This window comes from Strigops habroptila, chromosome 16 (genome assembly GCF_004027225.2).
Source record: "Strigops habroptila isolate Jane chromosome 16, bStrHab1.2.pri, whole genome shotgun sequence".
Lineage (NCBI taxonomy): Eukaryota > Metazoa > Chordata > Aves > Psittaciformes > Psittacidae > Strigops > Strigops habroptila.
This window is the reverse complement of record NC_044292.2, coordinates 6,039,603-6,053,907: the sequence shown is the minus strand read 5'-3', so window position 1 is coordinate 6,053,907 and position 14,305 is coordinate 6,039,603. Positions and strand designations below refer to the sequence as shown.

The window sequence follows — 14,305 nt, the reverse complement described above, 5'->3', positions numbered from 1 at the left end:
GGAGAAGCCTGACCTACTGCTGTCTGTGTGCTCTCTGTTCTCATCCTCCTTCAAAGTGCTTTTAGGTTCAGACCTGGAGGTTTTTCTAGTCTCTTGATAAAGGAGAGCAGAAGCACAGGACTTCTCATTGATGTATCTTGCAATCAGGGCCTGAAAGCACTGTAACTTCTGGAGCACCACCAGCCTTGTGTGCAGGGACACCTTCCACTAGAGCAGGTTGCTCCAAGCCCCTGTGTCCAACCTGGCCTTGAACACTGCCAGGGATGGGGCAGCCACAGCTTCTCTGGGCACCCTGTGCCAGCGCCTCAGCACCCTCACAGGGAAGAGCTTCTGCCTGAGATCTCATCTCAATCTCCCCTCTGGCAGGTTAAACCCATTCCCCCTTGTCCTGTCCCTACAGGTCCTTGTCCAAAGCCCCTCTCCAGATTTCCTATAGGCCCCCTTTAGGTGCTGGAAGACTTCCGTGTAAACTGCCTTGAGATCATGAAAAAGCATGCAAAGTGCAGGCCATTTCTTTACAGAGGAGCGTTGCTGAACTGAAAGATGGGACCTGGGTCAGCCTGTCTGGGTGCCTCTTTCTGGGATTTAGAAAGTGGATGAGTAAGAACCTGGTGGGATGGCACAGTGTGAGCTGCTGCCTTCTCTCACATTTCTTAAGGCAAACACACTGGCTGAATAAATGTTCAAAGTGGTGATTTGATCCCTCAATCATTTCCTCCTGAATCTCAGTGCTGTCCACCTCTGCCAAATTGGACCAGTGCTCTGCTTCTATCCCCTAGAGCGGAGCCTAATGGTTTCATCCTGGATTTGAACAAGCTAAGATGCTGTAGAACCACAGCTCCCATGGGAGTGAGTCAGTCCCAGGTCATAGCTTGGCTCCCTTCTGTCTTGGGCACTTGATACTCAGCAGTTAGTATGTGGGGATCATTTGTATGGATGTAGAAGTTTTGGGGTACTCAGTTGCATGTGGTAGCTTGTTAGGAGCCCTGAAAATATCCCCCTGCTTCCTAGGAACACACAGCTGCTGCTGTGACCCTTAGAGGAACACTAATAGATGCATACACATGAATAGAGCAGCTCCTGAAGTTATGATTGATGGTAACTCCAATTCAGATTTGCATATTTTTCCATCCCCTCAGGAGCTTCATGGTTCATGTACTGATTTTGAGCTCATACCTGCATCTTTATTTATTCTTTTAATTCTGTGTGTTGAAGACACTAGTGGCTCTCCGAATAGATTTAGGAGATAATACTTTTACTGGCTTTCAGAAGAGACTGGGAGTTAAGTACTTGATATTTTAGACAAAATACAATTTTAAGGATCATAGAATCCCAGCCTGGTTTGGGTTGGAAGGGGCCTTAAAGCTCATCCAGCTCCAACCCCCTGCCACGGGCAGGGACACCTTCCACTAGAGCAGGTTGCTCCAAGCCCCTGTGTCCAACCTGGCCTTGAACACTGCCAGGGATGGGGCAGCCACAGCTTCTCTGGGCACCCTGTGCCAGCGCCTCAGCACCCTCACAGGGAAGAGCTTCTGCCTCAGAGCTCATCTCAATCTCCCTCCTTCAGTTTAAAGCCATTCTCCTTTGTCCTGTCACTGTGGTGTCCTGAAAAGAAGCAGCAGGTAATGACTCTTGTTTGCCCTAGGGAATGAGAATACTGGGATGCAACAGGCCATTGTAAAGCTAAAAATCAGGGTTCTGTCCAAATGATGCCCCAGCTCCTTCATTCTGGTTCCTTGTCAGCTGTGTGTGCACACTGAGCCTTCACACAGTGCCAGGGCTTCCCAGACTCCCTGAGAGGAGCAGCAGCAGCAGCACAGCCCAGGCAGTAAGGAAGGTGCAGCAGGCTGACGTGCAGCTGGTCTGGGCACTATTCCTAATTCTGCCCCTGATCCGCTGTGTGAGTTTAGGTGAGTCATTTCCTTCTGTGGTGTGTGTCTCCCTCCTGCTCCTGTGTGTTTAGACTACAAACTTTTCCTACCAGAACCTGCTTGTGCTGCATCTAAAACCTGCCTGCGTGCAACAAACACGAGTGTGATGCCACCGATAAAAAGACCCTTGCACATGTGAATGAGGGACCAGAAAAAAACACTTAAGGTGGCTTTAGGTTGTCTATTTTTAAAGGCATTTTAATTGAAACAGTTATGACAAGCTACTTAAATCCTTTTTTACTAAACTGAAATTACTTTTATAGGGAACTGATTTTCCAGATTTCCTTTTCACCTTTGGTTTATGCCAAAGATATTAAACTTAAGAGAAAATTATAAAGTACCTCTCTGCTTTGTGGATGTCAGTGAGGTGCTGCTTCGTCTCTCTTTCCATTCCTGATTTGCTTGCTGCTTGTTTTGGGATTTCTCATTAGTCAGTGTTGTTTGGGGTGAGCACTTTGATCCTGTATGGACCTTCTCTATCACAAAGGATAATGGTTGGTGCTATTGGATATGATATGATATGTGGATAACATGAAATACAATAATAATATTGCTGCTTGATACCTGAGAAAATGCTGGCTGCCCATGTGGAATTCTGTTGCTGTGCTAGCCTAGATGGAAGATCACAGCCTGTTTTTGCTGTCATCTACTGGAAGCACTCCTTTAGCTGTACCAGGAGGCACTGCCACAGTGCAGGGGACTGTAGATTGAAACCCCAAATAAGATTTGTACCTAAAAATGAATTCAAAAGAAATGAGTAAGGAGATAGAGGCCAGTACTCAAGTGTTCCCTGGATCAGGTCTCTACACAAAGTCTTTCCCTGCTGAGATTGAGCAGGTTGTGCTTAAATTAAACACCATTTAGACAAAACCAAGCAAAAAAACCCCAATAAAACCACCTCAGTGAGAACACTTATTGATCTGTTAGGATTTAAACAACTTAAATCTTAGCCTGACTGCATCTGCTTCAGGTCCTTATTTGGAACAACGTGGAATCTGATGCTGATGCAAAAGAACTATCTTTAATATCAAATTGTTATTGATTACAGGGTTTTGACAGTGATTTTCACAGGTTATGAATGGCAGGATACATTTGTGAATAGGCAAATCTGTTCAGCACCAGAAAAACCCTCTGGTGAAGCACAGGTATGTGGGATCCACAGCAAAGACAAGGTGAAGAAGAGTCTCTGCATTCTCTTTTCTTTTAGAGGAACCAACTTCCAGCATTACCTACAGCTGTAGTGGTAGGATACATGATCTGATGGGTATTTGTGGAACACAAGGTTTTATGAGGAAGATTCTTAGCAGGTATAAACTGACATAGTGTAAGTTTGCTGATTTATACCTGCTAAGTGTCTGCATCTGATCTTTAGGGGCACATTTGGCTTTTCTCCCCACACTGAACCCAGCTTTTGGGATGTCATGTTGTGGAAAAATTACCCAAATGCATTTTTTATCTTGGAAAAATACTCTTCAGGCTTCAGTGTGGAGGGGAAAAAAAATCCATGGTGGTTTCCTGGGCAATTCCTCTGTTTTTGTAACTGGTTTCTATTAATGGTTTTGAGATGAATCCCAGGAATCTGAAGCTGACTGCATTCCCACAGAAGGGGGTGTTTAAAGATTGTGCCATGCTAGACCAAGCTGTAGAGATGCCTTAGGGCAAAAGATGCAGACAGAGCTCTCTGACCTGTACAAGGGCAGTGCTGGACGAGCACAGAAACGTTTATGCACACACATTAATGGATTCAGTAGGAGAGCAGGCTCCTTGCATGCTCCAGTTTAACTCCTTTGTGCATGCCTAAGTGTCTCCTAGGCAAGCTGCAAAGCTCAGTGCATTAAGCAGAAGATCAAAACCCTCTTAAGCTTCCATCTAACTAAATATCTGGCATACCTGGACATTGACATTAATTAATTTATGCTTTTGGCACATAGGGAAGCAGAGCCTTCCAGCTGGAGATCAAAGACAGGAAGAAGTTGAGGAATTGCCTGCAAAGGACAGCCCCTAAATAACACCTACTGCTCCTGGGTAGCCCTCTCATTCTGCTTCAGGAGTGCTTGGGCATAGCAGAGCTTACACCACTGCAGTGACTACCACTGTGGGGTGGGTTTGTGGACTTCACCTTTCTCTTTGCTGGAAACAGGTTGTCCCAGGGCTATTATTAACTATTTCCATCATATTATTTTATACATACCTAGTATAAATGGTGCCAGAGATGTGCAGTTCTCATACACTAGGTGTTTTTTCCTTAGCTGTTGGGTTGGTATCTGCATCACAGGCTGGTGGTCACGGTGGACTCCAATGAAATAAAACAAAGCAGAAGAACCTCTGGCCAGCCCCTCAACTTGTCATTCTGAGTTTGTTCTTCAGAGAAGGCACAGCAAGGGCTTTTAGTACTTATGGTGAGGGAACAAACATTGTAATGCTGGGTCTGAAAGAGGGACACAGCTTGTTACATCACTGGGATAATGACAGGCTTCACTTCACAGCTCTGTTATTGTGGTTGGGTCTCAGATTTGTCCTTTCAGTTCACAGCTCTTGCTGCAAGTTGGATTATTTCAGGCTTGCTTCTGGGATTCATTGCAGCTGAAAGATTTATTGTAATGAGAAAAGCTTTGCAACCAAATGAAACCTCCCGGGAAACACATACCCTCTGGTGATCCTCATGGTTCTGTGTTACATTGCTCTTTTCCATCAGCTCTGAAGGCTCCCCTGATCCACACCACCCCTTTCTTAGACAGGGGGAGTGAATATGGGTGCGTGTTTATCCCTCTGAGTGTTACGGGTTGGTCACTATTGGCACAACAAGGGTTATTTGAGCATATAGATAAATGGTGTGAGTATACATCAACCCTGACTTGCAGTACCTCTGCCTTTCTCTCCTGCTGTTCCCCTGCAAAGCTCTATTTCTGCTTGTGTTTTAGCTTTGCAGGATCCTTGCTCCCTTTGCCACTGTACCTGTCAGTTAGCACTCTTTATTCCCAAGTTGTAGCATTCCCTATTCTTTTTCAGTTCTAGGAGTTATCCTTGCTTCTGCTCATGGGTACATATTTTCTCCTTTGATCATGGCAGAGTACTATGGGTCCTGTATGTAAAGAAGATCTGAAGAAGTTGTTGGTAATAAGCATGGAGTGCTGACAGATCCTGTCCATAAGGCCTCGTGCTGTGATTTGTATCTTTGTGTCAACAGAACATTAATCCTGGCATTCCTTTTGAATACATTCCATATATTTAGAGCTCTGAAAATGGGGCAGAAGTGGCCACTTCCACTCCTGCTTCCCAGGGTTAATGGTTCTCAAAATGGCAATAGAGGGATGGCATCAGACCTTCTTCCTAATCTCATACTTGCTTAGTATTTCTATACTGGTAGTTTTCAGTTCAGATTCACAGGGAGGTCTTTCAGTGCAGCCTGCAGCCATGGAAAACAAAAGTGTCAACATGGAAGGGATTGGGAAGAGGAAACTTCCTGGCAGACATGGCTTGCCCATCATTGTTTCCCACAAGCCAAACAATGTTGTGACCCTGCACTGTTTTTGGGCAGGGATGTTTTTCCACCTGAGTCACCAGCATTTCATATCTGAAATAGATATGAAATATCTATTATATGATTATTATCTCTTTCCTATCACCATGTATTTCATACCTGAAACAGGGGTGACTCTGGAAACACGGGAGCCTTTCTTCTCCCTGTTAGCCTGCTCTGTGATGAGCTTGGCAGGTGCAGAGCTCTGGGAAGCAGAACCACTTGGTTGGTGCTGGAAGGTTCCCTCCCCTTGCATGGATGAAGCTGCTTCCTTTGGGCAGGATCTGTGGTCGGGGTGCACAGCTGTATGTGCCGCAATGGGCAGCTGAGAATCCATCCCCAAAGTACCTCAGGGAGTGAGGAAGGAGGAGGGCTGGGGAATGCTGGCCAGGTCTGCCTCTATGGAGAACCTAGTTAGAAATACAGCTCCTGATGGGGCAGTGTTGACACAGCTGCCTGTGCAGGAGCTTTTGGGCTAGCAAAGCTCTAGAAGACAGGGCTGAGTAGAGAGTGTGCATATTCAAAGTGAGGAAGAGGCAAAGATCTATGAGAAAGCCTCCTGTGTCCCTTGCCTCCTCTCCTTCTAAACCCTGAGAAGCTCTTTGCTCTTTCAGTGCATGGTTTTCTTTAGGAGCCTTCAGTGGGTTCAGCCTCAACTTGGCTTCTTTCAGTCAGGAAATAGCCAATTCATGACAGCAGCAACCACAGCAATCTGCATCCATCCCAGAAGTCATGTGAGAAACAGGCTGTAACCTCTGCAGTGCCAAAGCTGGGAGGCAGAAAGGTGGAAAAGCAACCTGGAATTGCAGCCTGGAAGGTTCTGCTTGTGGGTGAGAGAAACCAAGGGCAGGAGAGGGTGCTGTGTGTGCTGCCTGCACAATGGGAACAGCTTCTTGCCCCCAAGCCAAGAGTTTTCCAGCTTCTGCTGACGCAGCTGAACAAAAGGCTGTCAGATTTGAGCCTTTCCTCTGGCTCCATGGCCTGACAGAGAGCAAAGGCTCCTTTTGCCACTAGACTTGTGGCTCAGCACCAGCCCAGCACCTCAGCTGCATTGATCATATTGTCTTTGTTGTGATGGCTGAGAATCTGGCAGCAGGTTTTCAATTGAGGGACACAGTAGGAGCCTTTGCTGCACGCAGGTGTCTGTGGAATTGGGCTAATGCAGATACCTGAGGCTTGCAAAGACAAGCCCATGTTTTGCATTAGGGTTGTAACTGGAGTGGACGTGTGAAGATCCAGGCTGTTGGCATAGCTCAGGTATGTGTGAACTTGGACTGTGAGTGATTGTATCTAAGTACCCACAAACTTCCCTGCTTCATATAAATGCCAGAGTTGAAGTTTGGAGTGAAATTCTGTGGGGTTCTTACCTGGAGATGATTTTAGAGTTTTTGACCAGAAGCAAACAAGCAGTTACTGGATCTGTTCTGGATAGTGTGGAGACCTGCTGGAGCTGACAGCAGGCTTTTGCATGGTCAAATTGTTTAATAATAGCTCCAATGGTTTCTTGGAATTCCTTAGGAAGTGTCTGGTTCTGTCTGCTGTTAACCATAAACAACCATCACTTCACAACAGAATACAAGCAGAAAGCTTTCCCATAGCTCATTTAGTACTAGCAGCAGCTACACTAGTTCCTGACTTTATATTCATCCAATCTTCCTGAAGTCTTGTATTAAAAGACCCCTGGCTAGTTCAGTCACCTACATGGATTAGGCTGTTAGGTCTACACAAGGCTGGATTCAGATGGAGCCCTATTCCAAGTCTAAAGCAACATTTACACCTTTCATACCCATATCCGAAGGCACTTGGACTGCTCTCAGTGTCTTTTACCATTTTGTCCCACTTGAAATAAACTTTTCCAGTGGAAATGAATTGCTCTTTTCAGAACTTGGATTGCTGTGGAAGAGAAATGTCTTAATGCTTATAGTCAGCAGAGGAGGCTAACTTAAACCAGTTCTAAATGGTTTATGAGGCTGAAGCTGCTCCCACTACCTGGGAAGGTTGCTGCCCTCTTTAGGTTAAGCTGGTAAGGTTTCAACTGTTCAAACTGAGCATATACACACAAAGGGGGGGTGTAGATTTGCATTTGTGAAGCAGAAACTTACTGCTGCCTTGTCTGCTGTTTGTCATTGGCTGTTTTCAGTAAGTGACTGCATTAACACTCCTAATCATAGTGGAACGCAGTGCAATGGGTTATATAAACACAGTCAAACACATCAGTTCAGGCTTTAGGAACTGGTAGATGTAATTTAACAAGTATTTCCCTTGAGCAAAGACTGCTGAAGATTCAGTTGTTGGTTGACACTGTTGCTCTGTCTTGGCACTGCTGTCGGGGCAGGTATTATCTTATGAGTATGCAAAGGGGAAGAGCAGCAGTGTATCAGGTCTTGGCTGTTTGTCTTGGTGCCAGCCAAGCAGCTACTCACATAGTTCAGTTCTGTGTGAAGGGCAGGAAGCAGAAGCTCTAAATCTGACCCAGCTTTTCCTCTGTGACAGGGAAACTTGTTCCCCCCATTACAGTATTTTGGGGCTCTTAGTTGCGTTCTAGGCCCTTTTGCCTGCACTGCCCTAAGATCTCACATATCCAGTCTCTGGCATTATTTACCCTTTTGCTGAGAAAGCTGCTATTAAACCCTTGCTTGCAAATCACAGGACAGAGTATTGTTTTCTAGGTTGTCTTTGGTGACTGGAGCTCGAAGTAAAACCATATGAGGAGACAAAGATCAAAAACTGAAGACAGAATCAATCCAGTCTCAGGCAGACAGCTGGAGGAGTGTCAAACAAAGGAAGGAACAGCTGGATCAAGTAAAGCACAAGGAAAATGAGCTCCATCCCTAGGGGGAGGGAGAAGGATTGTTTTGCGAGCCAGAGTTGTGTGGGACCAGCTCTACCCCATCAAACTTCACATCAAAGCCAGGGGCAGATCAGAAGGTCCCAGAGGGAGGGGAAAGAGAAGAGTGGGTGTTTGTAGTAACTGTGTAGTACGCGTTAGGGAGAGGAAGGAGGTGGAGGGGGAGAGCAGAGTGGGGAGGTGGGGAGTTGGGAGTTGGAGGTGGAGTAAGTGCAGAATATGAGCTGCTGTCCCCAGCTTCGGGATGTGAACTGATGAGGTCACAGTGTTTTCAGCTCCCAAAAAAAGAGTTAGGGAAAAAAAAAAAAGAAGCCTTCAACTTGTTTTTCCAGTGAGACGAAAACACGGAGACGCTGCTGGAGAAATGGAGCAGCTCGCAAAACTCCTCCTGTGGCAGATGGTGCTTCAGCAAAGTAAGCTCCTGGTGCTTGGCGTGATGGGCTGGGGTTTATTTCAGCTGCTGGGTTTGAACTGGTGTCTTTGTAAGGGGTTGTGCAGATTTAGGGGAGGGAATCATGGGTTTCTCATGCTTTTTTGGAGAGGAGAGGGGAGAGAATGGAGAAATATTGGAGGTGGTTTAAATATGCTCCAGCATGTTTGTGCAGTCTCTTTTTTCCTGTCAGTTAATTGATCAGCAAACTCAAAAATACTAAGCTTGAATGTGGGTACAGTAAAGCTTCTGTAGTGAGATTTCCATGATCCGGGGTTATTTTACACTTTTGAAGAGGCAGAACCAGCTGATGTGTGTGCGAGTGTTCAGGATGGAGGAAGAAATCAGAATGTGGGTTTTCTGCTTGGTTGGTTTGGCTTTTTTTCTGGTCAGCATAAAGTCAGGAGACATAGGAATTCACTTTGGGGTAAGGTGCAAGAAAGGGATGAGGACAAGCCTGATGAGTAACATAATGAGTCTCGCAGTAACAGAATGGCTTGTACCTTTCCTTTAATCACAGAGTTTTCTGTAAGAGCTGAAAGAAGCTTTAGGGTCCTGAGAGCTTCCCCTCAAGCTAAACAGAGAGACCCCAGTAAGGCTTGGATGGCAGGAGAAGGTTTGAGGATTAATGCCAAACCCCAGCAAATCCACACTTTGGGCTCTAAAGCAGCACCTCTGAGCAAAGGACCAGTTGCAGCTCCAAGAACTGATGGTGGGAAGCAAGGAGCACTGGTGACCCCCCTGCTCTTCCCAGCCCTGCTAATGTAAGCCTGTGGCTGAGCCACCTGAGCCTCTCAGCATTCCTCAGCAGGCAGATGGAGCTGAAGAGTTCCCAGTTTGGTCCCTAATTAGTTTCCATGTCACCACATCATTCCCAGTTTTGCAATGCCTAAGGCAAGGTTTAGCAATTGACAACATATGGGGTCAGTCATAGGGACAGAAGGGTTAAAGTGGCTCAGAAAACTGGTGTGTGGGGCTGGGTTAAGCCTGGAGGAGGAGGAGAGGCCACATACTGTATTTCAGAGGCACCAACCAGTCCAGCTGCTCCCCAGTGTGGTTTAGCACATTGGCAGAGCTTGGGGAGCACCCAGGGCAGGAAGAGCAGGTTGGGTTGCTGTAGAGTAGTGGGGAAGCTGCACAGAGGCAGCAGCATCCCACCCAGGGATGGGTGATCTCTGACAGGCTCTTTTGAGGTGTATTTTAGAGAGAAAGCTGTCTGTATGCCAGGCAGCCCTGATGTTTGAGTGCTGCTATCCCCATACAAGCCAGGTTATAACATAATGAGCGAACACAAAGAGGGGAGAAGGGAGGAAATCTGTGCTGGTCCATATTTGATCCCTTCTGGAGAGAAACCACACCCTCAAGTGTTAATGTCGTGCAGGGAGGAACAGCACTGTGTTTGGAATGGCTCTGCAAACTAGGCTGTGGGCTTCGAGCCAGCATGAAGTACACAAAGTAGAGAAAGGTTTCTGAAGCTGAGCTAATATCTGAACTGTCTGTGAGAAAGTTAGGGCAAAGCTGTGAGGGATCCTGGTGCTGCAGTGGCCAAGATGGAGATTGGTTTCTTGTCCAGGCAGCAGGCTTCCTTTCTGCTGAGGTAGCACATTCTTGCTTTCTGCCAATTCATGGGCATGTTCCTACCTGCACTGAGGTGCTGGAAGTGTGGGGATTAGATGGGTAGTTAAGGGCTCTCCAGTCCTGACATCCTTTATGGAAGCAGAAGACTTGAGAAAGTTGTTCAGGACAAACATAGAGACTTAGATCAAAGCCTGGCTTGACCATCAGTTGGCTTTGTAAGGGAAACCTTGGCTGGAAAGCTTAGTCTTGCAGTCCTAGGCCAGCAGGACTGGTGGTGAGTGAGAGATGTCTCGGTGGAACTGTACTTCTTGCACCTCCCTCCTTTGCCTCTTCGAGATGGGCCCAGATGTTATTCCTGGTTACTGGTCAGTGGGGTTTAAAAACATGCCAATGAGAGGAGAGCTGAGGCCATTTGTGTAGCTGTCACCTTGATGTCACTGCGTCCTGAGCCATTATGGCCTCTTAGATGTGGGGTCAGCTCCCTCAGGAGCCAGCATGGAGCCACTGCCACTCTCCAGAAGTATTTGGAAATAGCTTGGTAGCACAAGCTGCTGGTTTTGCAATAACTGTCTAATGGCTCTACAGAGACCATTAAATCCCCTGAGTAGCTCTCCCATGGGATTTATGGGAAAAATAAAGAATCTGACACAGGTTTTGTGAAGAACATGTTGTTTCTCTAGGACTGGACCGTCCCTCTGTGCCCCTAATGTCAAATGATGTCTCTTCCTTTTTCAGAAGAGGAAAAGAAGTTGAGACAGACCAGGAGGTACCAGAGAAGGTGTGCAAAGGAATAGTGAGCTGAGCTTACTTAGGCAGGCAGCGTCAGCCTCACAGACTGCTCTTTCAGCCCACAGACCTGGTGGGTTATGGCACTCATTTCTCCAGTGCCGCCTTTGTTTTCTTCCCTGCTCTTTGCTACAGTTTGGGCTTCAGTGATGCTTATTGCCTCGCAAGGCTCAGTCCAAGCAGCTTCTCCTTGCTCTGCTGGCATCAGAGGCAAGGATCCTCTTGAGCTCAGCAGGAGCACTCAGGTAGAGCTGGTGCTGAGTCCCCATTGGCACTCAGGCAAGCATTTACAGTGTTTGCACTTCCCTTTTCTGCTCTGGTAGTCTTTCATCCTCTGGTATGAGACAGGAACTTAGTGGTTTCATTAGCACATGCATCTACCTGTGAAGCAGGCTCTCTGCCAGCAGCTCTCTCCAGGAGAAGTGGTGGCATTGTTCAGGCAAGACTCAAGGGACAGTTTTGTGTTTGAGCTGTTCCAAGGACACTGCCTGGAGAGCTTGGATATGTCAGATGTCTTTCAGAGCCTGAGGCTTTTCCTTCTAGTTCTCCTGCAGTTTTTGTGGCTTAATTCTTTACTTGAAAAGTGGATGGGATTCAAGAAGTAAGAGCTGGCTCTGCCTTTTACAAGGGATTAGGAAATGCTTTTGCAAGCTGCTTTCCTCTTCCTATATGGTGGAACCAGCAGAATGCCTCTGGGATCCTGCTGAGAGGCGCGCTGAGTGCACAGAGCATGTCAGAGCACAGCATCTAGATGTCTTTTTGCGGGTACATCACCCAGAGAGGACAAAGTGATTATGCAAAGCTACAGTGAGTTCTGTGCTGGTGACTATTAAGGCATTTGGTGGTTTTGAAGCTCTAGGTCCTGGAGTCTCGTGATTGCAAAACTCTGAGTTTTCACTTGGTTTTACAGTTGCAGGTGACTCACCAGAATAACTGCTTCCAGTTTTCCCCAATCCTGTAGTTCATAAACTGTCAACTTTGCTGGGTTATGGATATAACTCTGCCTTTGTTCTGTAGCTACTGGGTTAGACAAACAATAACTGTAAAAAGCATGGCTGGGGGACATGTCTCCTTTGCTTGTCTCACATAGCAGGGCGAGGCCTCACAGCAGAGAAAGGAGACTGAAAAGGGAAAAAGGCTTATTCCTGCTTTAACCAGTGCTCTGTGTTCAGGTTATTGAAGGTCACTTGTTTTCAATTGCATTTTCTCCAGGCATACATGAGATCCGAGACATTCCAGATTCCTTAGATTTCTAAGTGATCTCATTTACAGCTATGTCAAATAAATTTGAGTCTTACCCATGACCTGATGTATGTGTGCAGATTGCCAGCCCTGCTGGGGAATCAGAACAGTCAGTTCTTCCTTCTTTGTCTTGTGGAGCTCCCATGCCTCTTGTAAAGACTTGTCCTTCCTTTCCTTTCTAGAACTTTGCTTGTTGGCTCCTCTACCACTGTCTTTCTGATATTTGCACCTACCACTATGTCTGAGTCTATGAATGATACCCTAAGGCAGGTTTTAGACCTAAAGCTGTCCAGAATCTGTGTGCGTGCACAGACATGCAGTGAAAACCTCTTTCTCTTCCATCTCTTGTCTCTGAGCTGAAATCCAACACAACACTTGACTACACCTTCACCTTGCATGGGTTTTCTTGTAGTGCATAATGTCACTGTAATCTTGAGCTGTTCACCTTTGTGTGGCAACACTCAGCAAGTCAAAATAGCAGTATGGTAAAATGCAGGCAAGGCATCAACGGTCTCTTCCCTTTTCCCAATGGGAAGCAGCATCATCTGGTCACTGAGGGGCAGACATAGAAGTGTAATTGTCAAGTAAGTGACAGTGCTCCTGCCCTGCTGCTTAGGGAGGGAAAAAGAAGCTGTCAAACCCCACAAGACACAAGCTTTCCTTATCTAAAAGCTGTCACATCAGACAGCTTCACTGCTTCCTTGTTTTACAGGGAGTTGTGTTTGGGAGCTGCTGGAGAAATGCATGTAACTGAGCCAGCCCAGTCTGGCAGAAAGCCCCTGTGGGTGGGATAGGGTTAGGACTGGGTGGTCCTCACCGTGCCAGTGGGGCCAGCTAGAATATATAGATGCAGGGGTTAGTGCTAGTGTTAGTTTAGGGCTGTGACAGGCTGCTGAGCAGAGCATATTGCAAGGCTTAGGTGGATATTTTGGTTGTTAGATTTATGATGCTGCGTTTGGGCTCAATGTTTTTTACATTAACTTCCAAGAGGAAAGGAGGAAAGTGAATGCATTCCTCTGCCCGAGCCAGGAGAGGATGTTTCTGTAGCACCAAATCAGTTTGCTGTTCATGAGCAGCAATGCAGGACTCTGGAAGCTGTGGCTGTGCAGCCAACAGCTCTCACACACCACTCCCTAGCACACACTCACTGCTCGAGTCCTGATAACTGTATTCTTCCCTTGTCACAGGGCAAACACCAGTTCAGACACATTTGTCACACTGATCCAAGTGGATGCTGTTGTGCTGAGAGCTGGTTGTCCTGTTGCAAGTGAGGCTGATTTCTCCTGGAGAAGGGTGGTTTGGTGTTGTGAAAGAGCTGTGTATCATTCCTTCATTGTTCTAAGCTAAATCTAAATCCTGGCTTCCAGAGGCAGAGGTTGGCAGCTTGTATTTTACCATCAGGCATTTTGCAGCCTGTTAGGAGAGACCATCAAATGATGGAATTATAATGTCTTGTGTATGATGTATCTCTCTCTCCTATCCAGAGCAGCACAGACTTTGGCCAAGGTTTTTATTTGTCATGCTGAGATTATAACTCCAGGAAAAAGAACTTCACATTTGGAGCGGCTTTGAACTGGCAGCTCAACAGACAGTGCTGCTCAATTCTGTTCTCTAGTGTCGCTGCCCAGTGCTTTGTGATAGGAAAAGGAGAGGAAACAGGGTTTATTCTCAGCTCGTGCACTGGGGGTGGTGGTTAAAAGAGCCCCAGTTTGGAGTGAATTTATTCTCTTTTGGAATGCCTAAATTCCCGGGTTAAACAAGAAATGCAGCCTTTGTCTGGAGGACACTGTGCCTATGACATTAGCAGGACAAAACATCTAATGATCTTGCTGGAAACCGTTTGGGTTTGACTGGTTAGAGATGAACGATGTCATTGTGTTGGGAATCTGAATTGTGCCCTCAAAGCGTGATGCCAGGAGACCTTGTCACCTCCTCCTACACACAGAGCAGGAGGGACTGGACCAGAGAAG

General features: G+C 46.5%; 1 protein-coding gene across 6 annotated transcripts in view; it reads left to right on the top strand.

Moving 5' to 3' along the window:
• The window catches only part of MXRA8 (matrix remodeling associated 8), a 29,986-nt gene that overhangs the window by 4,534 nt on the left and 11,147 nt on the right, over positions 1 to 14,305 (top strand). For 4 of the 6 annotated variants that reach the window (XM_032920317.1, XM_032920319.1, XM_032920320.1 and 1 more), the window contains 2 exons: positions 8,121 to 8,253; positions 8,632 to 8,712. The exons of 1 other annotated variant lie outside the window; for it this stretch is intronic. In XM_032920317.1, coding sequence (XP_032776208.1) covers positions 8,157 to 8,253; positions 8,632 to 8,712 — 178 coding nt within the window. In that variant the 5' untranslated portion in view covers positions 8,121 to 8,156. The remainder of the gene's footprint in view (positions 1 to 8,120; positions 8,254 to 8,631; positions 8,713 to 14,305) is intronic. One more of the 6 variants, XM_030507580.1, reaches the window with a different exon arrangement.